Source organism: Siphateles boraxobius, unplaced genomic scaffold, assembly GCF_051911475.1.
Source record: "Siphateles boraxobius isolate OS27281-9 unplaced genomic scaffold, OSU_SipBor_1 5, whole genome shotgun sequence".
Classification (NCBI taxonomy): domain Eukaryota; kingdom Metazoa; phylum Chordata; class Actinopteri; order Cypriniformes; family Leuciscidae; genus Siphateles; species Siphateles boraxobius.
The window spans coordinates 1,105,160-1,129,455 of NW_027509141.1; the positions used below are offsets into that span (position 1 = coordinate 1,105,160).

The following is a 24,296-nucleotide window of genomic DNA, read 5'->3' on the forward strand; positions in this document are numbered from 1 at the left end:
GGAGCGATGTTTGCATGTCACCCTTCAACAATCTTAACCCAAAGTTCTGTCTGTGAGACAGAACTTTATACATGAAGATAAATGGGCTACAAACAATAGAAAACTGTTAGGGCCTCCCACAGGAGATCGATCTACCCTGCAATCTCCTCTGAGCAATGCTGTTTCTGTCATTCACACCAGTCAGTTTCTGTGGGCCATTCATCTGTATGGGCCGTTTGGTTCACACCTTTACAGACACAGATAGAGTTGATTACATCTGAGGCACAGTAACAATGTAAATGCATCTGACTAAAGTGAACTGAAAATACACAATCTTTCAATACCTTTAATACACTATACATACACTGTAAATGTTACAGAATAACTTTATATGTTTGGTTGATGCACTTATCTTTGGTCAAAAAATACTGCATGCTTGAATAATTATCAGAGGAGTATAGTTTTTGTATGCAAAGGAAACATTTCTGAATGATTTTATGATGTATTTCTCAGAGTAGTCAGAAAAGTTCTCAGAAATTTTTTTGATATCAGGAATTCCATTTCTATTAGTAAAAATGTTAATCCTTGATATCAACAATTACATCAAGAAGTCTTGATATCAAGAATTAAAGTAAAAACTATATTTCTTGATATCTGTAATTGTATTTTCATTATTAAATATCACCATAGGCTTCCATTCAAATTCAATTGTCGATATCAAGAATTGATTTCGTAGTTAAAATTCCAAGTACACATATACGCTATATTTCTTACAAGAAATAATATATATATATAACTTTGTTGCTAGTACAAATATAATTTCCTGATATCAAGAACTCAATTCTCACTAGTTGAAATGTTAATTCTTGGTATCTGTAAACGTATTTAAACTTGGGCTGTCAAGCGAGTACATTTTTGAATCTAATTAATTATATAATGTGGCGATTAATTAATCTAATTAAAAGCAAATTAATCGCACATCAAATTTGGCTGAGAAATCACCCCCAAAAGATTATTTAAACTCATTATTGTGTAAAGCAACTAATGAAGCATTACAAATAGTAACTTCAGGGGAAAAAAATGGGCTGAAATATACGTGTAATGTTTTTTTTATTATAAATATGGAAATATGAAATTATTTTTTAATGTAGCTAACTAGTGAAATAATTTAAAATTCACAGATATTTGTATATAATTGTGATGTGATCAATTAAAACATCTTAATATGGTTTACATTTTATAAAATTGTGGGTTTAATGTTTTATAAAATGTTAAGATGTTGCGGACATGAAACCACTGATGTCATTCAGTGCATGAAACCAATGATGTAAACGTAATCATCCATTCCTGTAGGTGGCGCAAGTCGTCAACATCTAGATGTCTGAGCATTTCACTGTGCTGCTTGTGAACGGGAAGTGCAGTGTGTGTGTGTGTGTGTGTGTGTATTTTGAGCTGACTGCTGAGATGAAGAAATAATGACTCTTCCACACTTTCCACTTTAGTGTGACCTTTTCAGTCGTTGCGGTAGATCTGTGCGTTTGCTGTGTGTGATATTGTTTGGAGCGCAGAAGACGGACAGATGTGATTGTTCTCCAGCACATCAGCTGCTACTGCAAAACAAAACAGCCTCTCATAAAGATGCACAGGAGGAGCCATAAACACAGTAAATGACCACTTTGGCGGAAATCTACCAGGTAATTTGCACTGATGGGTGATCAATCTATGTGCCCCGTGGTATCTATGAGGTTGATTTGGCTTTCTAATCTGTTTCCACAAAATAACCTAAATTTATTAGTTATTATTTAATTATTGTTTATGTAGTTGACATGCTATACTTAATCATGCTATACTTAATTCAAAACTCTCTCTCTCTCTCTCTCTCTCTCTCTCTCTCTCTCTCTCTCTCTCTCTCTATATATATATATCTTTTTTTTTTTTAAAGTAGGCTACAATAATTTTATGCAGTCACGGTAAACTGTAGATTTAAAAATATATATATATATATAAATTATTATTATTATTGTTATTTTAAATCTACAGTTTACCAGGACTGCATAAATTATTGTAGCCTGCTTTTAAAAATCAAGGCCAACTTAAATTAACTAGTGAACTAAAGAAAAAAGGTGTACAAAAATGTAAACATGAAAAAAAAAAAAGATTTAAAATGTTATTTTCATGTGCCTGTTCACACCAACATGAATGTGTTCAGCATGAAAGTTCGTGTGATTTTCTTATGTGATTTGTCTGTTAGACGTGAATATGGTAGACATGCTGAATGAACAGTCAGATTTACTCCCTGACAGTAGGTGGCGCTTATTTAAAAGCAGATGTACAGTGGTTACTGTCTTCACTTGCTATTGGAATTATCGTAAATACTAGTTTCCTAGTTAAAAAATTAGTCATGGACTCATCACGGAAGTAGGACATTTCTGATAGCTTGTGAAGGCAGCATAACGGCTTTCTTTTAATTCTGTACAGTCGTCCGCCACGGGAAATCTGATCAGAGCAGTCAGAATGAAACCGATTTCCAGAAATGCAATTGACCCTTCGCTAAGCCACGTCCGAAAAGCCAATCGTGTCTTAGCAACCGTAACTAGGCGCGGGAGGTCTGGCAAGCTTTCCAGCGAGTGAAACATGCCGAAGCGTTGTGTGTATGGATTGTGCAAATCTGATACCCGGTATCCTAAAAGTTTGGACGAGGGAGTGGAATTTTTTTCCTTCCCGAAAATCTGAAAGCCGAGGTGAGAAATGATGTTCGTGGATCAGCAGTGTGTGTGACCCCATTCACAACTACATGTCCACAGGATTAACAAAAACACATATTGCTTGCAAGTTGGAAATAATGACCGTTCTTTGTTCATAATGCATATATTTTAACGTAAAATAAGACGATTAAAGACAAGACGGAGGCTCACTGACATACTTTAAAATATATTTCAGCATTTTGTTAATCGGCGGCCTACTACCCCTGACTGAGTAACTTTAACCCAATCCGATCGCGGCTCTCCCTGTGTTAAGCCCCTTTCACACAGCGCGTTGATCCCGGGAAATTGCCAGAACGCCTTCTGTGTGAACGCAAACACGACCCGGGATTGATGCCGGTATCGATGCCGGGTCGGGGACCTAGTAACATTGCCGGGATCAGTCCCAGAACGCGCGCTGTGTGAACAAAAGCCATACTCGATGCCGTGTCGTATTGATGACGCGGAAGTGAAGTGAAAGCAGGAGTGAAACGGTACGTAATGCGCTAGTTTATGATCGAATCAGAGAAAAAAATGCACAAGCGTGGTTTCTCCAGGGAGAAATCGCAGCTCATGCAAACTATAGACGCTGCTGAGACATTACATGTCACATCGATGTCACGTGTCTTTACGGGATTTTTACGGGTTGTGTGTGAACGCACTCTCTGATTCAGGAAAATCACTGGCAGTGTGAACGATCCAAAAATCAAACAAACCCGGGTCACTTTATCCGTGTATTTTCCGGAATCTCTGTGTGAAACGGGCTTTAGTGTTATTCCACAAAATTTATGGATAAACTGTTTGATTTATAAGTATTAGATTATTTTCACATTTCACTTACCCTGCTGTGCACGATCATAGCTGTTCCTCAGTTTGTGTGTTTACCATGTGAATGCTCAGCGTATGAGGCGCTGCTGCTTGCGCTGCGACTATAGGCTTTAGCTTCAATTTTTATGAAATTATTCTATAATCGGTTGCATATTATGTCGTGGATATATCGCTCGAATGCATACTGCAGTCCCTTTTGTCTTGCTCTCTAAGATATTTCACATGTTTGCCAAAAATTACTGATTATCTCACTGGGAATGTCTGACACCGGTACACACACTGTAATAGACGTGCCAGGCGCGAAAGCTTGACAGGCGTAGCAACAGTAACTAGGGAGGGCGGGGCTTAGCGAAGGGTCAATTTGAATAGGATTTCAAATAACATATATAGCTTGAAAAAAATGTTTGTCATTTACACTCGCACAATCTGATCACATTTCAACCGGATATGCACAAAAATCGGATTTGCACTGACAGTCTGACTGAACGTATTCTTATTGACCAAAGAACAACTGATATGTAAAATCTTTGAAGTGACTATCATCAGGGCCGAATTGTGACTGTTTATTTGTCATGGAATCATTCATTCAAGATGTTCGTTCAATGTGGATTCATCCAGTAATCAAACTAGTAGAGTCTTTATGAGCTAGTCATTGAATCATTCATTCAGAGTCAGACCAATTAAACAAAATTAATTCAAGATTTTTAAATAGATTTTATTAAATAGGTTGCAGCAATCAACATTTCATCAGTACCTCTAGTAAATTACATTTCATTTTGCTAAGTCCTCTTTTCGGAATCATGGGAGAATCGTGATCTCTAAATAAAAAAAATTTGATTCTCAATTTATTCAGAATCGTGCAGCTCTAGTCTTCGAGTACATGACCAAATGCACAAATATTATCGATTGGCTAGTTTTATTCACCGTGCAATGGAAAAGAGATCAGAATGCCACTCTGAAACAAATCTGACAGCATGCGTTCAATGCTTATGTAAGTCTGAACAGACGCATCAACAGCCCTTCATTCAAGTTAAAGGGATAGTTCACCCAAAAATTTGAATCCTGTCAGTATTTACTCTCCCTCATGTTGTTCCAACCCCGTAAGACCTTCGTTCATCTTCAGAACACGAATTAAGATATTTGTGATGAAATCTGAGAGCTGGATCACTCCTACATAGCCTTCTTCAGGGATTGAAACTTGTTCCCCGAAAAGTTATTAAAGACATCGTTAAAGTAGTCCAAGTGACTACAGTGACTCAATCTTAAGTTTATCAAGCGACGAGAATACTTTTTATACGCAAAAACAAACAAAAATAACGACTTTATTTCAACTATTCATTTCCTTCTCTGTGGGCCTCGCGTGAGTTCACTAGTGTAACAGCGCAAGCTTCTGTTGTTGTACGTCACACGCATCACCCACATGACCAGCATCGGCCAATAGTGAGCCTGCGTGTGATGTAGCTCTACGCTATTACACTACGCTATCCCACTACGCTATCCCACTACGCTATCCAACTACGCTATCCCACTACGCTATCCCACTACGCTATCCAACTACGCTATCCAACTACGCTATCCCACTACGCTATCCCACTACGCTATCACACTACGCTATCCCACTACGCTATCCCACTACGCTATCCCACTACGCTATCCCACTACGCTATCCCACTACGCTATCCCACTACGCTATCACACTACGCTATCCCACTACGCTATCCCACTACGCTATCCCACTACGCTATCCAACTACGCTATCCCACTACGCTATCCCACTACGCTATCCCACTACGCTAACTGACCGCGAGGCCCACAGAGAAGGAAATGTATAGTTGAAATAAAGTCATTATTTTTGTTGGTTTTTGCGCACAAAAAGTATTCTCGTCGCTTGATAAACTTAAGATTGAGCCACTGTAGTCACTTGGACTATTTTAACGATGTCTTTAATAACTTTTCGGGGCCGGCAAGTTTCAATCCCGTAGAAGCCTATGGAGGAGTGATCCAGCTCTCAGATTTCATCACAAATATCTTAATTTGTGTTCTGAAGATGAACGAAGGTCTTATTGAGTTGGAACAACATGAGGGGTCAGTAATTACTGACAGATTTTTCATTTTTGGGCGAACTATCCCTTTAAAATGTTTATCCCGCAAAATTTTCGCACTGAACAATTCATCTTGCTGTGAACATGCCTTAATGTTGCACACATTTTAGGTTAGGCTTGTTTTCAAAAGTGATACGATTTCCTTCTGTTCCTCAGTGACATCATGAATTTGGTCCGTCTTGTGTGTCGTCATAAGACAGCCCTGGCACTCTGCGTCCTCTTCCTATTTGCCGTCGTCCTTTTGTTCCTCGCCAAATGTACGTCTGAGACGCTGAGGCCGGCTGAGTCCCCAGGCGTGGCGCCGCGGGCCGAGTCCCGTCAGAAGCAGCCGGCAGGGCCTCCCCGTGCCAGAGAGCTCTCGGCTTTCCTGGTCATTCTCATCACCACGGGGCCAAAGTACACCGAGCGTCGCAGTATTATCCGGAGCACCTGGCTGACCAAGCAGGATCCCGAAGTGCTCTACTGGTTTGTCATTGGCACAGAGGGTTTACCTGCCGAAGACCTCCAGAACATCGGAACCGAGCAGGTCCGTCACCATGACCTCCTCTTGCTCCCTGACCTCAGAGATTCGTATGAGAACCTCACGCAGAAACTGCTGCACATGTACTCGTGGTTGGACCAAAACGTGGACTTTAAGTTCGTTCTGAAAGCCGACGATGACACCTTTGCCCGCTTGGATCTCCTCAAAGAGGAGCTGAAGACCAAGGAGCCCAGTCGCCTCTACTGGGGCTTCTTCTCTGGACGCGGGAGAGTGAAAACGGCCGGGAAATGGAAAGAAAGCACTTGGGATCTGTGCGACTACTACTTACCGTATGCTCTGGGTGGGGGCTATGTGCTCTCCGCCGACCTCGTGCACTACGTTCATCTCAATGTGGGGTTTCTAAAGATCTGGCAGAGTGAGGACGTTTCCTTGGGTGCGTGGTTGGCCCCCGTGGACGTGAAGCGGCTTCACGATCCACGCTTCGACACGGAGTACAAGTCGCGCGGATGCAGCAATAAGTACCTGGTCACACACAAGCAGAGTTTAGAGGACATGTTGGAGAAACATCAGACACTACAGCGAGATGGGCACCTGTGCAAAGAGGAGGTCAAACTGAGGCTGTCCTATGTTTACGACTGGAGCGTCCCACCTTCCCAGTGTTGCCAGCGGAAGGATGGCATCCCCTGACTCTGTGACACCCGTGATCTTGTGCATTTTTCCCACGTGCTATTTATTTATTTATTTATTATCAATGTCGACCTGAAACAGGTTAGTTAACCTTTAAAAAAGGCTTTTGAAATGAGAAGTATGGGTTAGAGTACAGAAAGCTGCCCTTCTGCAAGTTTAATCAGTAAATGAGATAATCAGTTGGTGCAGAGAGTCTGGGAAGTGATCAGATGTTTCTGCTGTAGTCTCTCCATACACCTGTACTTGATGTACACTGATAAAATTTTCCATTTTAAATCCTGAGAAGTTTAGAGTGTATATGTTGTAATAAATCGACATAAGAAATGTGAACCAGACAAACAGTTTATTAACAGGAAAGAAACTTGAAGATGAATGAACCTAAAGTATTTTTTTCCATTTGTGTGTTTTGCTCACAAATTTGCCATATGATGATAAAGCTGTCTTGAGGACTTGGCTGCCAGGTTTGGCTGTAGGCCTATTATTAGTATTTTATGTGATGTGACTGAGTTGTAAATAATGTACCTCAAATTTTATTAAAAATGTGTTTGTTCTGTTTTTACACCACAACTATCGCCTTGTATGAAGTTTTTTATAAAAAATAACTTTAACAAAAAGTGTTATGCAGCCTCATATCCAAGTATTAGGATGCAGTCACATCACCTTTGAATGGCGGAATTCCCCTGACGAAATGAAGTCTGTAATTCCAAGCATTTCGCATCAGAAACAAGTTTGTTAAACTTGGAACACACAAAAAGAGGATTGTGATTGGCAGTGAAGCGACCCAACCAATGCTGCTTGGTTACATGATAATGACAACATGGCGGATGTAGTACATTCATACTATATAGAAAATACTTTTGTTGTGAAGTAATTAACTGTTCAAAATAAGTACCAAGAAAGTGCAATTTCAGACGCAGCCATTGTCCAAGAACGGACGCCATTGAAGAGGGGAAGCAAGTCTTCAGACCTTGACTTAAGATGATCAATTATTAGATTATCATTGTAATTTTTCACCACAAGACTAGTAATGTGTGCTAATAAAGTAAATGCAGTAAAATTTTAAGTTTTAAAGTAAAAGTTAACTTGTCTACATAATACAGTATTTTATTTTAAAATGCCTTGTCTATTATAAATGCAATTAAAAAATTGACCAGTAAAAATATGACTGGTTATAAAAAAAGTTAATCTAAAACAAAACAAAAAACAGAATCAAAGAGTGAAGGGTTGCATATGGACTAAAGGTGAGAGGGCACAGCACAAAATAAAAGTGAATAATATTCATGAGAATGATTGCTTCTGATAGAACAAGCAATTCCTTGTGTAAGCATTTTGTTCTTCTGTTGTAGTTCAGTAGCCTGTGATAGTGATGTGTCTCAAGTTTTCCCGCATGCGAACAGACTCTGGCATGTTTCGTATGTTTTCTCTGCGTCTCAGCTCTTCCTGCTCGTACTGTAAGGAGAGAATCACAGGTCCAGTCAGTCTCCTAAACCGTAATAATATAGAATTTAAATCTCTTTATACTTTTACAAAAGGATTTTAGCCTATTTCAGTGGTACACCAACAATTTTTTTAATGTTTTAAAAGAACTTCTATCCTCATCAATGCTCTATTTATTTGTTACAGTAATTTATTCAATGCTTTAAAATGTTTTTTTTTATTAAATACTGTGAAATACTGAATATATTCTAAACTGTAATTTATTAATGTGATCAAAGCTGAATTTTTAGCATCATTAGTCCAGTCTTCAGAGTCACATGATCCTTCAGAAATCATTCTAGGCTCTATCACCAGTTCGAGCTCAGCAAAAGTGCGCATCGAGGGTGCATAACAACCGCAATGGGGGCGCTCGTGGGCACCCTTCTGAACCCTAAGGGACACCCTACGGACTTAACGGACACGCGCACTCAGCAGCCATTGTAAGTCCACAAGGCCGAAAGTGCATATGAAGTGTGACATTTCGGTTCCAAACCAGTATGAGTTTTTTCTTCTTTCGAAAACACAGTAAAGGAATGGTTGACCCAAAAAATAACTGAAATTTTAAAGAATGTTGGTAACCAGCAGTTGACGGTAGCCATTAACGTCCATATTTTTTTCCAACCCAGTCACACTAAATGTGTCTCTATAGCAGGCATTGTGTTTATACGCGAAAATGAGTTTTTACGTGCATATGTTACGTATGGGTAGGTTTAGTAGTGGTGTGGGGTACATATGTAGGCTGTTATACGTTTGGTTAGGATTAGTGGTGTGGGGTGCGTGTATATTACGATGTTTGAACATTTCCAGCCGGCCAAACGGTGCATTTCTGCGACCCTGATGTGCCGGGAACGGGTAGTACTTTGTAGGCTTTAGGCGTCGGTGAACTTCAGCCGCTGGGCGGGGCTGAGAAGTCTGCGGCGCGGGCCTGGCTGGCTGAGGGGGCGGCACTTTCTTGGGGCGCCCTGTAGCCGAACTCGAGCGTTTGGGCAGAAAATATCTTGTGGCCTGCGACGATTTCTGCACCTCAGTGAAGTGCTCTGAGAATCCCTGGGCCGAAGAGGCCGGTGTTAGAGATTGGGGCATCCAATCCGCGTCCTCGATCTCCATAAGGTTTAGCCTGAGGTGGCGCTCCAGCACAACCATACTGGCCATACCTCTGCCGATCGCCTGGGCGGTGGTTTTAGTGGTTTGCAGAGCCAAGTCAGTGGCGCTGTGCAAGTACCCAAAGGCCTCAGGGTCCGGGCCAGTCTCATCCATAGAGCGGAGGAGCTTGGCCTGAAACACTTGAAGTATTGCCATAGTGTGCAAAGCCGATGCAGCCTGGCCGACGATGGTGTAAGCACGACCGGTGAGGGCAGATGTCGTTCTGCAGGGTGCAGTTGAGTGCAGTCTCGGTGTGGGCGAGGCCCAGGCATGGCGCGCACTCACTGTGTCCGTCAGTTTCGGTGGAAGTGCATCCGGAACGCGGCATTTGTTCCTCTGCAGGGGCTCGTCGATGGCGAAAGCTCGGAGATCAGCAAAGAAGGTGCTTGCTGAAGGAGATTAAATCTGATTCTATGGCGAAATGGTCTGCTTATATAGGCATAAGCCACGCCCATTCTGGCAGGTTCTGACGCGCCCTGGGCGCGAATCGACCCGATTGGCTCGCACGTCTCAGCCGCCTCTCCATAGGTTTGTGCAGTTGCTGCTGTACGCTCTGTAGCTGTACGCTCTGCTCTGTGCTAGTGTTGCCAATTTAGCGCCTTTGTCTGTATTTTTCAGTCCTGCGAGCACGAGGTTTGCTTTCTCCCTGCCGTCACACCTCTCTCTGCGTCTACCCTGTTCAGTGAATGGCAGAGAGGAGCAGCAGCACGGCAGCTGACAGACGTGAATGAGCAGTGTTGTTTCTACAATATCACTTATCTGCGGCGTGAGGGCGGGGCAACCTGTCACTCACATGAGATCCACCAATTGCAAACCACAACCATCCAATCAATTCCTCACAGACAAAATCACATCCTGCCCCATTTGTGCTTATACCAGAATCCATTACACTTGGATATGTGTCACAGTAGGAAAGCAAATCTAACAACTTTCGTTTCAGGTCGACTTTAAAATACATAAAACGTGATTCTGTTCAGTGGCCTCGGTAAGAGGCTCGCTCTGATCTCTGTGGATTGGCCTTTTGGATCACTTAACTCACCACACTTCTCCATGGCGATTTGAGGGGTTATCAAATTTTTTGAGATTGTTGCCATTATAGCTCACCGCCTGTGGCTGACTAGCAGTTCACGGTGTAAACCTCTACGACTAGGAGATTCCAGAACTGGGTTGGACAGTTTCTTGGGACAGATAAGATGGTGCTGGCCTTCATTAGTCCGCTGAGATGCAGTCACACAGCTGGACACACAGCTGGAGCTTTCTGATGGACAGAGAGGTTGTGTTTAATGCAAAAGGCAATCAAAGGGGGGTTAAGATTTTTTTGTTTAAGAAACTATAAATGTGTCTAAGGGCTGAAAAAATACCTGTTTTCTGATTCTTGTGTAGCATTCTGTGTGAGATAACCTAACAAAACAACAACAAAAATCTAGATGATTCAGGTGTTAATAAATTGTATTATTTCCAACACAATCTCATGGAAATTCATAACCATTTTGACAAACTGGTGGCTAATTCGTATGATTTATGATCTCATTTGTATGTTTTCGTATGATCTGCTTACACGGTTATGTTCAGGGGTTGACCTTCCTTCATGCTTACTTTTTTCTAAAAATCAAATGTTTTCGTATGATTTACACAGTTCAAGTACATACGGAAATGCCACCATCTAACATTTAAATTGATCATTTGATACGATGCACTTACATGTTTTTACATTGTATGTATTAAAAATACCTGCATGTAATTACATCTGTAATTCATTTCTGTAATTACATCTATAATTACACTGTTGACCCTTCCCTTACTCCGTAACCCACCCTTAAACCGACCCATCCCATCCCCTTATAACCATACACACCTCAATAGCAGCTAAAGTGTTTTGCAATACAAGATGAACACAATAAGTACATTGTTTTACATAAAGACACCTAATATAAAAAGTGGCACCTATATACATTTACTGCAACTTATTCTATACATTTTCCACTTGTTTATTCATATTTATATGAATATTTGTTTATTTTTATTTCACATTTAATTAGATAAGAATATTTTATGAATTAGTTCGAAGAAATAATTTACATTCGTTTGTTAGGATTAAAACATTGCAAACAGCAACAAACAAAAATGCTACTAATAACACCAACATTATTATTATAGAATGTTTTTAATTAAAAATACACATCAGCCATGTAAAAACAGCCATGTAAACAACTCGGGACCTAAGGTAGAACATTTCCTTTATAAAATTAGTGATGAAACCACATCTATTTCCTAAGCAAAACATGTGGTCCCTTTCATAAAGTACTGAAGTCTTAATAGGTTAAATCTTACCTGTGTTTTGTAATATCGCAGCATACTGAACCAAAGGTATCAGCAGGAAGTAGACGGCATGCAAACACCAACTCAAGTGTACAGCACAGTTTTAAAGAGTGCGTAATACATCTCAGGTAGGAGGAACGGCTGGACAGAACGATGCCCAACACACAGCAGATGGTGGATTACACACAGGTTCAATCCCACTTGGAAGCAAGTGTTCATTTCATTAACGAAATATATGATGAACAAAATGTTGGTTGACAACTTCTTTTTCCATGACTGTGATGAGAACTGGGTCATTCCGTGTCAAAACAACCAAATTCCTGAAACTTCCCCAAAACAAATATTTGATTCTTTTTCTGTACAAAGGCAAACATAAATAGTGATGAAAGCCAAATTGGTAAATGTCACAGATGTATATTTACTGAGTAGGCTAATCCACTATTTTGTAGATGTTCAAAATGACAATTTTCACCTGAGATTTGGAATCAATTTACAGGGGTGTAAAAATGACTTTAGAAAGATGGCAGCATCATTATATTATTTTTAAACAGATATTGGTAGGTTTTTTAGTAAAATCTGTTGACTTTAGCAATATTTGTTGCATTATATGCCAACGGTGACTGTTCAAAAAAGCACTTATTGTGTTTTTTTGCTTCAGCTTTGCATGTAATTCGAGAAGTCTTAAAGATATCTTAATATAGCCTTCTGGCCCTTTACAAACTTTCCTTTTGGTATCTACATTTTAAAGGCCCTGGACGGTTCAATCCCAGAGATATGGAGATCTTAATACTGCTCGATGTGTAAATTGGTCAATTGTACACATTTTGAGGGCAAAAAACAAATGTGGGTCACTTTGCATACAGCTGATACTTTTTTTTTTTTTGAAGAGGAATATCTGAAGAACAAATAATGTTAAACTAGAAATTAACTTTTGTTTTTCTATCAACACAATGGCATAGAACATAGCCTACCTGTCAGAGTGCCATAAATATTATTTTTTCAAACTTGATAAGCCTGTACCTCTACAAGTATTAAAGATATATTAATATCCTTAGTATCCACAAAATGAACACGACTTTGCTCCTTAGAAAAATTAAGCTGTGATTATAGCGACTCAAAACTGTTTAGCATGTGGAATAAGATTCACAGATCCAAAGGTCCACATGAACAATTTTACCTTGACAGAAGTTGTCTTAATACTAATACTAGTACTAATACACATAGTAACAGTGGCACTGGCATTAGGATGGACACATGGACACCGGTTCGCGTACCTACCCAAAGTGATAAGATAAAATAAAATTCTGCATCAATTTATAGACAAGACAAGTAGTTTGTTTAGGCATGGTGTGTAAGGAATTACAAACCTGCACACATATATTCAAACGCACATAACTATAGAATCAATTCTTAATGCGCATGTGAACGCCATCAGCGTCTATCACAGGTTCACGTTTAAAGTCTGTTTAGAGAGAACGGTGTCGTCTTAGCGGCGCCTAATTTAATAACAAATGATCATTTAGACGGAAGTGAATCAATCAAAACTAACTTTAGCTGGAAAAAACATTTTTCAAAAACCACTATAAAACCAAACCAATCTCTGTTACCTTAAATTATATGTTTATCTCTGTAAAGCTGCTTTGAAACAATCTACATTGTTAAAAGCGCTATATAAATGAGGATGACTTGACTTGACATACAGAGGTCCTGACTCGAAAAATCCCAGGACGTCTTTCGAAATGAGTAAGGGTTTAACCCCTAAATTTGGTTAAATTTGCCCAGTGGCCTCTGTCCGTCATGGCCTCCTAATCATCCCCATATATATATCCCCCCCACACACATATCATTGGGCTAGATTTACTGTGAACCTGACAATGCCCAACGCCATTGGATCAGAGCGCTGTCAATCACTGCTTGATACAGGTCCGCGTTTTTCAAACAGTAGAGACACGTCACTGTTTATGGTATATACACACTCAATTACAGTATATATTTTGAAATATCGCACAGTATGTTAGTCTGATTACTTTCATGTGTGACTGATCAAGCCAGTATCGTTAGATTAGCTAAGGTAACTTCGGCAGACTGTATAGAGATGACTTGTCAGTGTTGTTCAGCGGCAACGCACACGACCACATAAATATAAAATAGATAAATATTACTTTATCTGCTGTTTTAAAGACTAAAGGCTCAATAACCTTTTTCCAAAAAAGCCGTGCCGTGGTAAACATTAAAATGTGAGAACGTTAACGAACACCATGCAACGGTGTAATTTTAGATAATGGGTTTTTGTTTATTTTTACACAGCAACAGGACATTCAACGTTTCTTTAAGAAGAAACCATGTCAGAGACAGATTTTATGCATATAAGGTTCTATGCCAGCCAGTGCTTGTGACGTCACGTGCAAAGTATGAATGCCCCCCCCCCCCTGACTGGGTCTTGGTCCCTCCCTGAGACTCCCCCTCTTCTATGTAAAACACTTTGAGTGCAGAGAAAAGCGCTATATAAATGTAATGAATTATTATTATTATTATTAAATAAAACAATAGGAAGGTTGCCAAGTATGTCAGACAACAGCTGAGCGCACCTTATGGTCCCCTCCTCATGTCATTGAGAAGTCCCTGCCAGCGAGATTGTGCGGGAAAACACCTCTGTGTGTGTCACTGTGTCTGTCAGGTGCATTTCAAAGGAAGATCACATTAAAGTCTTTAAATCAGTCGAGGATATACACCATCTGTGGACTTTCTTCAGTGAATCCTGTTCAAATCATCAGCAGGCACACTTGACATGGTCTGTTATTAACGATTATGAGAAGACAACTGCTTTTTTTATTTTTTTTAACAATTTTGCTACATTTAAAAATAGTTTGTGAGTTTTACTTAGTAGAGATAATCATTTAATTTACAATAAATTGATTTAAAAACCATATAAAAATACATTTATTATCTTATCGTTTTATCAATGTTTATTTTAATCAATCATAATTATTATTAATAATAAAAGGTATATTTTATATATAGTATAGAATTATGAATATATTAATAATGTTAATAATAATAAAGCTAAAAAAAGTATGTATACTATAAAATGACACAACATTATATAAAATATTGTCATTATTATGTAAACTAATATAGCCTATAACATTATACATAAAACATAATGATACATAAACAAGATACATTTTTATAACATTATATGCGAATATATATTTGATTATTATTACACTACTGTAATGACCAACAAAAAGAGAGAGAGAGAGAGAGAGAGAGAGAGAGAGAGAGAGAGAGAGAGAGAGAGAGAGAGAGAGAGAGAGAGAGAGAGAGAGAGAGAGAGAGAGAGAGAGAGAGAGAGAGAGAGAGAGAGAGAGAGAGAGAGAGAGAGAGAGAGAGAGAGAGAGAGAGAGAGAGAGAGAGAGAGAGAGAGAGAGAGAGAGAGAGAGAGAGAGAGAGAGAGAGAGAGAGAGAGAGAGAGAGAGAGAGAGAGAGAGAGAGAGAGAGAGAGAGAGAGAGAGAGAGAGAGAGAGAGAGAGAGCTTTTAATCTGTATGGCGATTTCCCATAATTCCGTGGTACCGGAAACGTTCTGGAAGCCTGTGCTGTCGATGCGGAACTGATGAAGACAGTAAATAAGAAAGCTTTGGCAACTTGCGCTTCATCTCTACACGGGATTTAAAAGCTGCAAAAATGACAAATGGTATGTTAATAAACTCGTGTTATGAGGTGAACTGTCTGTTACTCTTTTATACGTCAGAGAGCGATGAATGCTGTCAGTCAGCTGAGCTGTGTGTGTGTGTGTGTGTGTGTGTGTGTGTGTGTGTGTGTGGACGTGGCTCTTGAAGGGCCGCAGCTGGTTTAACATTTAACATCACTGCAAGTTTTTATTAAGTCACGAGCATGATATAATAATGGCTTCTAAATCAAAATGCTTTTAGAAACATGATCGTTGACCGGAACCGAGTGTCATGATGGTAAATAGACTGTTGGTAGCTAGCAAGCTGAGCTCAACTTTAACAGCTTTAGTCTTACAGGCGAAATTGTTCTGTATACACATCATTAGTCATGTCATTACGTTCATCTCAATAGATGTCATGTGTTCACACACCTCAATCTGTTGTTAAAATATCAGCAGTCATGTCATATACTAATGTGAATGCAAATGAAACTCACTTTGCAAGTATCACTACAAACAAACATGCTGCATTAAACGCTGTTGAGGATCGCGGTTTTCATGATGGATAACTGCCTTGCGGAATTACTTTCCTTCCTTTCCGTTTTAATTTTAGATTTAATTTTAAATGTATAAATCTTTAATAAAGAAATGTGTTTGTTGCCTAGAAGAAACGTTTTGTGATAGTGGAATAGCAGTTAATGTAGCCTGTATACAGTGTATACAGTATATATGTATATATATATATAATAAAACATAAATATGGATAGCATGGTGAATGCTTGCTCATAAGGTCGCCTAGAGTCGTAAATGACTGAATGGAACTACTTTATTATTAAATATGTAGGCCCACATTTAAATTTGATTGCTTTAATGTAAAAATATATAGATATAATGACCCAGGACCCTATTATATTAGTTTCTCGATTATATTATTATATAATGTTATTTAACTTTTTTTTTTTTGCCCTTAGTAAAAAGGTCTAGCTAATGTAATTAAAAACATTGCTTTTTAAAATGCTTGTAACAGAGGGTCAGTTAGTTGTGTTCTCTGTTTTCACAGTGTACTCTTTCGACGGGATTCTTGCATTCGGACTACTTTTCATTTGCACGTGTGCGTACCTGAAGAAGGTCCCTCGTCTCAACAGCTGGCTCTTGTCTGAGAAGAAAGGTGTCTGGGGAGTATTTTACAAAGGTACGTGATGTGTAGGACCTGCACTGAAGATAGTTCTCCTGCAGTGATACTCAGTTATACTTCGCTCTGTTTTCTCTGCAGCTGCAGTGATCGGCACACGGCTTCACGTTGCTGTGGCCGCGTCCAGTTTGTTCATGGCTTTTTACCTGATTTTTCTGAAATGACCTGGATGAATCTGTCTCTTGGACACTGGACTATGGAAAGCCGATAGAAATGCAGTGCTGGCAGATATCGCCCACTCCAGAAGAAGACGACGAGACCCGACTGCAGCTGCAGCTTAACACTGCTTCAGGACCTGCTTTCCATTTTTGTAAATGTTTAACTTTAAAGATTGGATTTTGGGGGAACTCGTCGTAGTGAAGCGGTTATTTGGAAATGGATTTGGAAATCATCTTTTTGTTGTGTTGTTCTCTCAAACATGAGGCTTCTGGGGTTACAGTAAAGAAGGTAGAAACAATGTTATCTTGTACAATTATTGAATATAAGTTTTTTAAAAAAAACTATTTTAGGTTTTTGTTGTCATAACTGGCTTTACTCAAGTTATCCCAAATGTTTATTAAGACCTATTGTTTGCAGCACGATTAAATGACCTAAAACAGTTTTCAATGTTTCACGTTAAAGTGGGCTAATTGAACAGGAAGCATAAAAGTCGTTTAGTTTAGTAATTGTAATGTTCTGGCTCATAAAAAAAAACCACAACATAATTTTTTTTGATATTACATATGTGCCTACTAGGGACTTTAATTTTATTATATATGTAAACGCAATACTGCGTTCATGCCATGTCGTAATTACCTTAGTCTCGAGACGTAGCCATTCACGTCCTCAAACTGAGACTTATGCATTTCTATGTCAACTCCTAAATGAATCTACAGCGGTCACATGGTACATGTAGGAGCTCTTAGAAAAGTCCCATCTTGCAAGATGTTGTTATGAGCTCTACGAGGAAGTTAACGCTTTGGAATGACCCACACCATGTGATTACATTCTGAGGATGTGTTTGGTTCGGTTTGATAAATGCACAGCTAAATGGACTTATATAAAGATAAACCACAATAAACACAGAACAGAATTATTCTGAGGGGACATGCAATGGCAAAATAAAATACACTACAATTTTAAATCTTTAGCATTCATAAAGGTTTCAGTCTTATCCTTCCTGTTTAATGACCATATCATTTAGAAAATAGAACTTTTTCAAATATTATGTTACGAATTAAGATTCTGTAATATAGCCTTAGAATGCTAAATATATAAACCCTCTTTTGTCGTGTTGGTGCAATTTTGTCTATTACGCAGCGCAAGATGCTCGTTTGTATTTATGCGTGCAGTTGTGTTTCCTAAATCCAATCCGATCATCATTTCTTCATGTACAAAAGTCATCAATTGAACTAGCCTCTTTCAGCCTGTAAATGTACATAGCCATCCTCTAAAACTGCTCTATACAAAATTATAGTTGTTGGGTGTTCATATTTGTAAACATGTGGAACATAATAAATAATTGATATAAAACCCTATGCAACACAATACTAATATGTGTGAAGAGGTTTTTCTTGTTCGTAGCCTATGACATAGTGATAGCCGATTATTCAGAACGATATCTGCCAATACCAATAGTTTGATCATCTTAAAGGGATAGTTCACCCAAAAATACAAATTCTGTCATTCATTTCTCAGCCTCATGTCGTTCCAGACCCGCAAGAGTTTCATTCATCTTCAGAACATCTGAGAGATTTCAGTCCCTCTGTTTAACAGCTACGCAACTACCACTTTGACGCTTTAAAAAGTTCATAGAGAGATTGTAAAACTAATCCATATGAATTGAGCGTTTTATTCCAACATTTCTGAAGAAAATCAATTGCTTTATATGATGACCAGATTGAATTTAGGCTTATATTTACATATAAACATTCATCAATGAGCTCAACCGAACCTGCTTGACGCACAAGAACAAATCTCATTGGTTCTCACACGCTAACATGCTTGAGCTTCTGTTTACCGACTGAGGGTTAAAACAAGATTAGAATACAAGCCAGGCTTATTTTGGTTAGTGAAAGACTTATTGTCGTTTGATTCTGTTTCATAAAGCAAATTTAAAACAGTTCAAACTCAGTTACTCTGGCAAATTATGCTGGGAAACTAACCTGGTCCATAAAAGACGCTGAGAAAAGCGGGGATTAAAGGAGCACCAAGTAAGATTTTTTACCTTAAAATAATGTTTCCAAGATTGTTTCAGTGGTTCATCAAGTCGTGACATGGTAAAATGCACTTATGCCACAGTTTTGCGGTACTTTATCTGATATATCCACGCTATTGCCAGATCGGGTCGCGTTTCTGTAGTTCTAATGAGACATAAGAAAACTACTAATATGACTTGCTTTACGGCAAGCGTTACAATTGCTAAAATTTCTCGTTTGTGATGTCGCAATACATCATACTTTCATAAAATCATGCATCATACTCTACCTTGTCTGTGGCCATTGTTGATTCCCAAGCCGGTGCTGGATAAACAGCGAGCGTGCGCGCGCGACAGTCGGCTGCGGTAGGCTAAGGGCGTTTTCACACCTGAAAGTCCGCACCAAGGTCCGAACCAAAGTTCACATTTTGATACATTTTATACTTTCAGAAAGTTTTGGTTTGGTTTCACACTGCAATTATGCGAGCGCACTAAAGAACTTTACGTGACATACTTGCGTCCTGTCGTCATCATCTATGTGGGCTGCATCTCGACACTGATTGGTTTGTAAATGGACGTGCGTCTGACGTCAGCGTGTTGTCAATGCGGCGGGTAACTTTGACAACATGAATGAACAGACGCATATCGTTGCAACTGTATTGTTATTTTTATGGCATAATTACCTGCAGCTCCAACTATACACAAGGCTAGTTCAAATTCGCCAAATGAACGTCCTCGTCGTGCGAACATTTTATGGTCGCCGGCAGGAAAGGAGGAGAAGACTGCAAGCAATCATGCGAGCTCTTTTTTTTGTGCATGTTTTCCAGTTGACTTCTAATTATGTCATCAGACCATACTTCAATTAAAAACCTCGTCTCCTCCTCTCCCCATGTGCGTACGGCTCATTTTTCCTGCCACCTTCTGTTTTTTCGGCTATGCGGGAACCACCGGAACTTCCTGTAAAACGTCTGAAAGTCCGAACCATACAGAAATGCTTTCACACTAGAAACGAACCAAACCTTTGTTCAGTTTGATCCGGACCGAGACTACCTCTTTTCGCCGGACCAAATTTCATCTGTGGTCCGGGGGAGGTTTCACACCTGTAATTTTGATTCGGACCAAACTGAAAAGTCCGAAAGTCCGAACCAAACCAGGTAGGTGTGAAAGGGCCCTAAATTATTTACCACAGCGGTAATGGACAATTCCACTTCCAACCTGTAGGGCGACCGCAGAGGAAAAATCACTTGGTGCTCCCATATTAGACATTCTCTGGTGCTACTTTAAACTCCAACACCTGACTTGAATGAACCTAACAAATAAGTTGGGGCTAAAGCGGTTTCATAAAATGAAATTGAGGCCCTGTTTACACGAGAACGATTCTGGGTGAAAACGTAAAAATATTTTATCGGATGTGCCTTTCGTTTACACGGCGACGGCGTTTTGGAGGCTTAAAAACGCAAAAAAGTGAAACCACCCTCCAGAGTGGAAATCTTAAAAACGATCCACCGTCGCGTTCCCATCTAAACAGTAAAAACGCAAATCTGTGCCTCTCGTCGCGTACGCGTTTACGTCACAGGCATGCGCCATTACAGGAAAATAACCCCAATATGTCGGATTATTTCCAGACGTCGGACCTTCAAGTTGCCATAGCAGCTCTGATAAACGTACAACAGTCTTTTCAGCAGTTGTACAAAATATTCTCAGATATTGGTGTTGTTGTGTCGCAGTGCTTCACATTGCCACCTAGCCGCCTGGAGTGCATACTACATCGAATTTCACACACTTTTGCGTCACCATATGCACGCGGATTTCTATGGAGCTAGAAATGTGTCTTTATTACATGTGAGAAAATAAATGATCTGAGAGAAAAAAAAAAGTTTGAGAGAAAAAGTTATCACACTGATAGCAAAAAAGCATTTCATGAGAGAAAAAAGAATATTTGAGAGAAAAAGTTTTCATACCAATAGCAAAAAATAATATTTGAGACTAAAAAAAGTTTTGAGATAAAGTATTTTCTCATAGAACATAAAAAAATATAAATTTGAATTTTTTAAAATTATTTCTGAGAAAAAAAATCTCTCTTAAAATACTTGGAAAAAAAAATCTCAAATATATATTTTTTGCTATCAGTGTGAAAACATTTTCTCTAAAAATAAAAAGTGTTTCTCTCAAAACGCTTTTCTTTGCTCTCGATGCAATTTTTTGCTCTCGTGTCAGGATTTTGCTTTAGCTGTGAAAATTGTGTCATGGGCGGGGCCACGTTCTTTTTTTTTTCCTATTGGAACGTTCCTATTGGCCAGTCGGGTGAGCATCGTCTTAGGCTTGTTCGACTTGAACTGGCGCTGCACAGACCGATCGGTTGATGACATCAAAGTACCGCGAGAGCGATTCAAAAGCATAAGGAGCCGTCTGCTCTCTAATCGCTCTCGCGGTACTTTGATGTCATCAACCGATCGGTCTGTGCAGCGCCGGTTCAAGTCGAACAAGCCTCTTGTCTTAGGAGTCGAACTGAATCATTACACCATTGTTCGCGTTCGGTTCACCTAGATAGATGCAGTCTCTGCCTTAGAGTTTAGATTCTCTGCCCGAGCCCAGGCCCGACCTCGGGCCGATATTTCCCGTCACCATCCTCGGGCCAGGCCGGGCTTTTGATCTAGAGACGTGCACTCCCAACGCAAGAGAGTGTGGCGCGGGACTACGTTTGATGGCCGAGTGCGAGCGCGGCCGCGGGCTGTAATGCACTCACTCTGTGTGTGTGGGTTCCGGGAGAATAAAACGATTTGTGGGACTCCCGCAAACTAGAAATATCTATGAATAAAACATAAAAACTAATACATTTTTATTCATCTGTTGCAGAAAAACAACAAGAACAACTAAAACAAAATACAAATGATTTACAGGCCAGAGTTTTGTTTTATAACATGTTTGCAGCGTTGAGCGATGTAGCCAATCACAGACATATGTGTTGATTTCTTGAACGCAATGGCCAATCAGAAGCATTTAAGATAGTCTCCCCTCACTGCTCAAAACGGACTTTTTGTTCAGAGCTGAATTCTGTATGCTGGCAAATCCTCTAATTATAACAAACAAAGTGTATATATTATGAAAGATTCATTGTGCAGTCAGCTTCATTGATAATAACAGAGATGTGTGAGATCGCGATGAACTGATGTCAGCTTTAGGAATTTTTAAGGGAGCGCACTTTGCGCGCATTCAGTAATGCCAAACCATGCACTCAGTAGCTGCTTGATTTTATGTTATAACAGTGGTTTGTGTGTTAATGCTTTAATAACACATAATTTATCAGGAGCATTTATGCTGATGTGTATGATGGCGACACGTAGGCTAACTTGAAAGTATTTGGAGGTGCAGAACAGAGGAGGAGGAGAAAGAAACATAGAAAGTAGTTGAGAACGTCAGTTATAACGACCCACGTATTAAAATGGTCGGGACTCGGGTTTAAATCGGGCTCGGGCTCATAATTATTGTTAATGCGTCGGGCTGGGCTCGGACACAACGTGCACGGGCTCGGGTAGGATCGGGCTTGATTTTTTGGGCCTGATCTAAGCTCTAAGTTGAGCACGGACACTCCAATGTTTGGGTAAGATGATGACACACACAACTGGATGTTAGCTGGCTGAGCAAGTTCAGCATCACTGAAGATTAAACATTAAAAATAGCACTCATATTCATGAATGAATGTGTATTATATTATTAGCTTGCTAATCGCTAGTAAAGCTAATTATTAATTAGCCATCATGCTAGGTAAACTTGCATGAGTGCTATTGTTTAATGTGTAATCTTCAGTGATGCTGAACTTGCTCAGCCAGCTACCCATCGAGTTGTGTGTGTGTCATCATCTGCAGAGACTGCATCTATCTAGGTGAACCGAACGCGAACAATGGTGTAATGATTCAGTTCGACTCCTAAGACAAGACGATGCTCACCCGACTGGCCAATAGGAACGTTCCAATAGGAAAAAAAAAAGAACGTGGCCCCGCCCATGACACAATTTTCACAGCTAAAGCAAAATCCTGACACGAGAGCAAAAAATTGCATCGAGAGCAAAGAAAAGCGTTTTGAGAGAAACACTTTTTATTTTTAGAGAAAATGTTTTCACACTGATAGCAAAAAATATATATTCGAGATTTTTTTCAAAGTATTTTGAGAGAGATTTTTTTTCTCAGAAATAATTTTAAAAATTTCAAATTTATATTTTTTTATGTTCTATGAGAAAATACTTTCTCTCAAAACTTTTTTAGTCTAAAATATTATTTTTTGCTATTGGTATGAAAACTTTTTTTCTCAAATATTCTTTTTTCTCTCATGAAATGCTTTTTTGCTATCAGTGTGATAACTTTTTCTCTCAAACTTTTTTTTTCTTCTCTCAGATCATTTATTTTCTCGCATGTAATAAAGACACATTTCTAGCTCCATAGATTTCCCCCGATAACGCTAGTCTAAACGCAGAATAAAAAGTGATAAGCAACGCCACTTTTGCGTTTTCTCTTCAGATCGTTTCCGTGTAGGGCCTAAACATAGCCTGAAGTTCACACAATCCCACTAATTTGATCCAGGTTCTAGTCTAGATAATTTCACGCGTGCATGGATCAAATCGATCCACCATAAAACAGCGTAGATATTTTGTGCCGATTTATACGTTTGAGACATGTTTTTTCCCCCTCAGTGCAAAACTTACTTTCCACAGGTATGTTCTCCATCTGTAAATGTTAGAAAGTCGTGCAAATATTTCCATTTTGCTGCTAAACTTCACATTGAACGAGCGCTAAATGTATACATTTTGCTTGGACAATTAATATGCGATATTTTATAACACCAGAAATATCTTGTAATTATAATAATTTATCTTTAGGATGTTGGATAAGTTGCAGTGAACGTATAGCTCATTACACTCATATATTTTATACTTAAAAAAACAAAACAAAACAGAAGTAGCCTAATTCAGGGAATATTTTTATTAAGAAACCAGATATAAATAAGATACAAAATTTAGTTTTGGGTATAGGACCTATGCTACTTAATAAATATAACTTAGAATGCTGAAAATTACAGATTTTAATGCAATAAATCTTTTTTGGAGAAAGCAAGAATCCCCAGTTTTAAATGATTGGTTAGATTTAGTTTTAGATTTAGAGGATAACAAATTAAGAGCAAAAGTATACATTTTGAAAAAGATACGTGCAACTCTAAAATCAAAGAATATTCCATAAATCATTGATAAATGATTTTTTTGAGAAAGGTCTTCAGCATGTGTCAGTATACATCTGTTTTTCTAGGGTACCCTGACAACTGTAGTCATTGAAGTCTATAGTTTAAGGGATCATTTCTTTGTTAAAGTCTTATTTTCCAGTTATATTAAAGTGTCCTCTCCTTGAGAGAAAGAACGCATTATCTTGATGTTTTGAGAGGACTCTCCTGTTTATAGTGAGAGCCTGGCCAAATCCAACCTTGGAAAAGCTGTGTGTCGGTGTGTGTGTTA

General features: G+C 39.1%; 2 protein-coding genes across 2 annotated transcripts; both read left to right on the plus strand.

Annotated features, from left to right (window-relative positions):
- Positions 1–1,368: 1,368 nt before the first annotated feature.
- b3galt6 (UDP-Gal:betaGal beta 1,3-galactosyltransferase polypeptide 6) lies at positions 1,369–7,385 on the plus strand. The gene is made up of 2 exons (XM_077204370.1): positions 1,369–1,673; positions 5,807–7,385. Exon 2 carries the CDS (start codon positions 5,814–5,816, stop codon positions 6,816–6,818), a length of 1,005 nt encoding a protein of 334 aa, XP_077060485.1. The 5' UTR covers positions 1,369–1,673; positions 5,807–5,813; the 3' UTR covers positions 6,819–7,385.
- A 7,955-nt stretch (positions 7,386–15,340) lies between these two features.
- Positions 15,341–18,147, plus strand: tmem167b (transmembrane protein 167B). Its single transcript, XM_077204397.1, has 3 exons — positions 15,341–15,452; positions 16,489–16,620; positions 16,702–18,147. Exons 1-3 carry the CDS (start codon positions 15,443–15,445, stop codon positions 16,782–16,784), a joined length of 225 nt encoding a protein of 74 aa, XP_077060512.1. The 5' UTR covers positions 15,341–15,442; the 3' UTR covers positions 16,785–18,147.
- The last annotated feature ends 6,149 nt before the right edge of the window (positions 18,148–24,296 follow it).

Bases quoted from the DNA above. Each gene is read 5' to 3' on its own strand.
- tmem167b (XM_077204397.1), top strand. The intron at 16,621-16,701 runs GTACGTGATGTG...TTTTCTCTGCAG, and splicing joins CTGGGGAGTATTTTACAAAG to CTGCAGTGATCGGCACACGG.
- b3galt6 (XM_077204370.1), top strand. From the start codon at position 5,814: ATGAATTTGGTCCGTCTTGTGTGTCGTCATAAGACAGCCCTGGCACTC.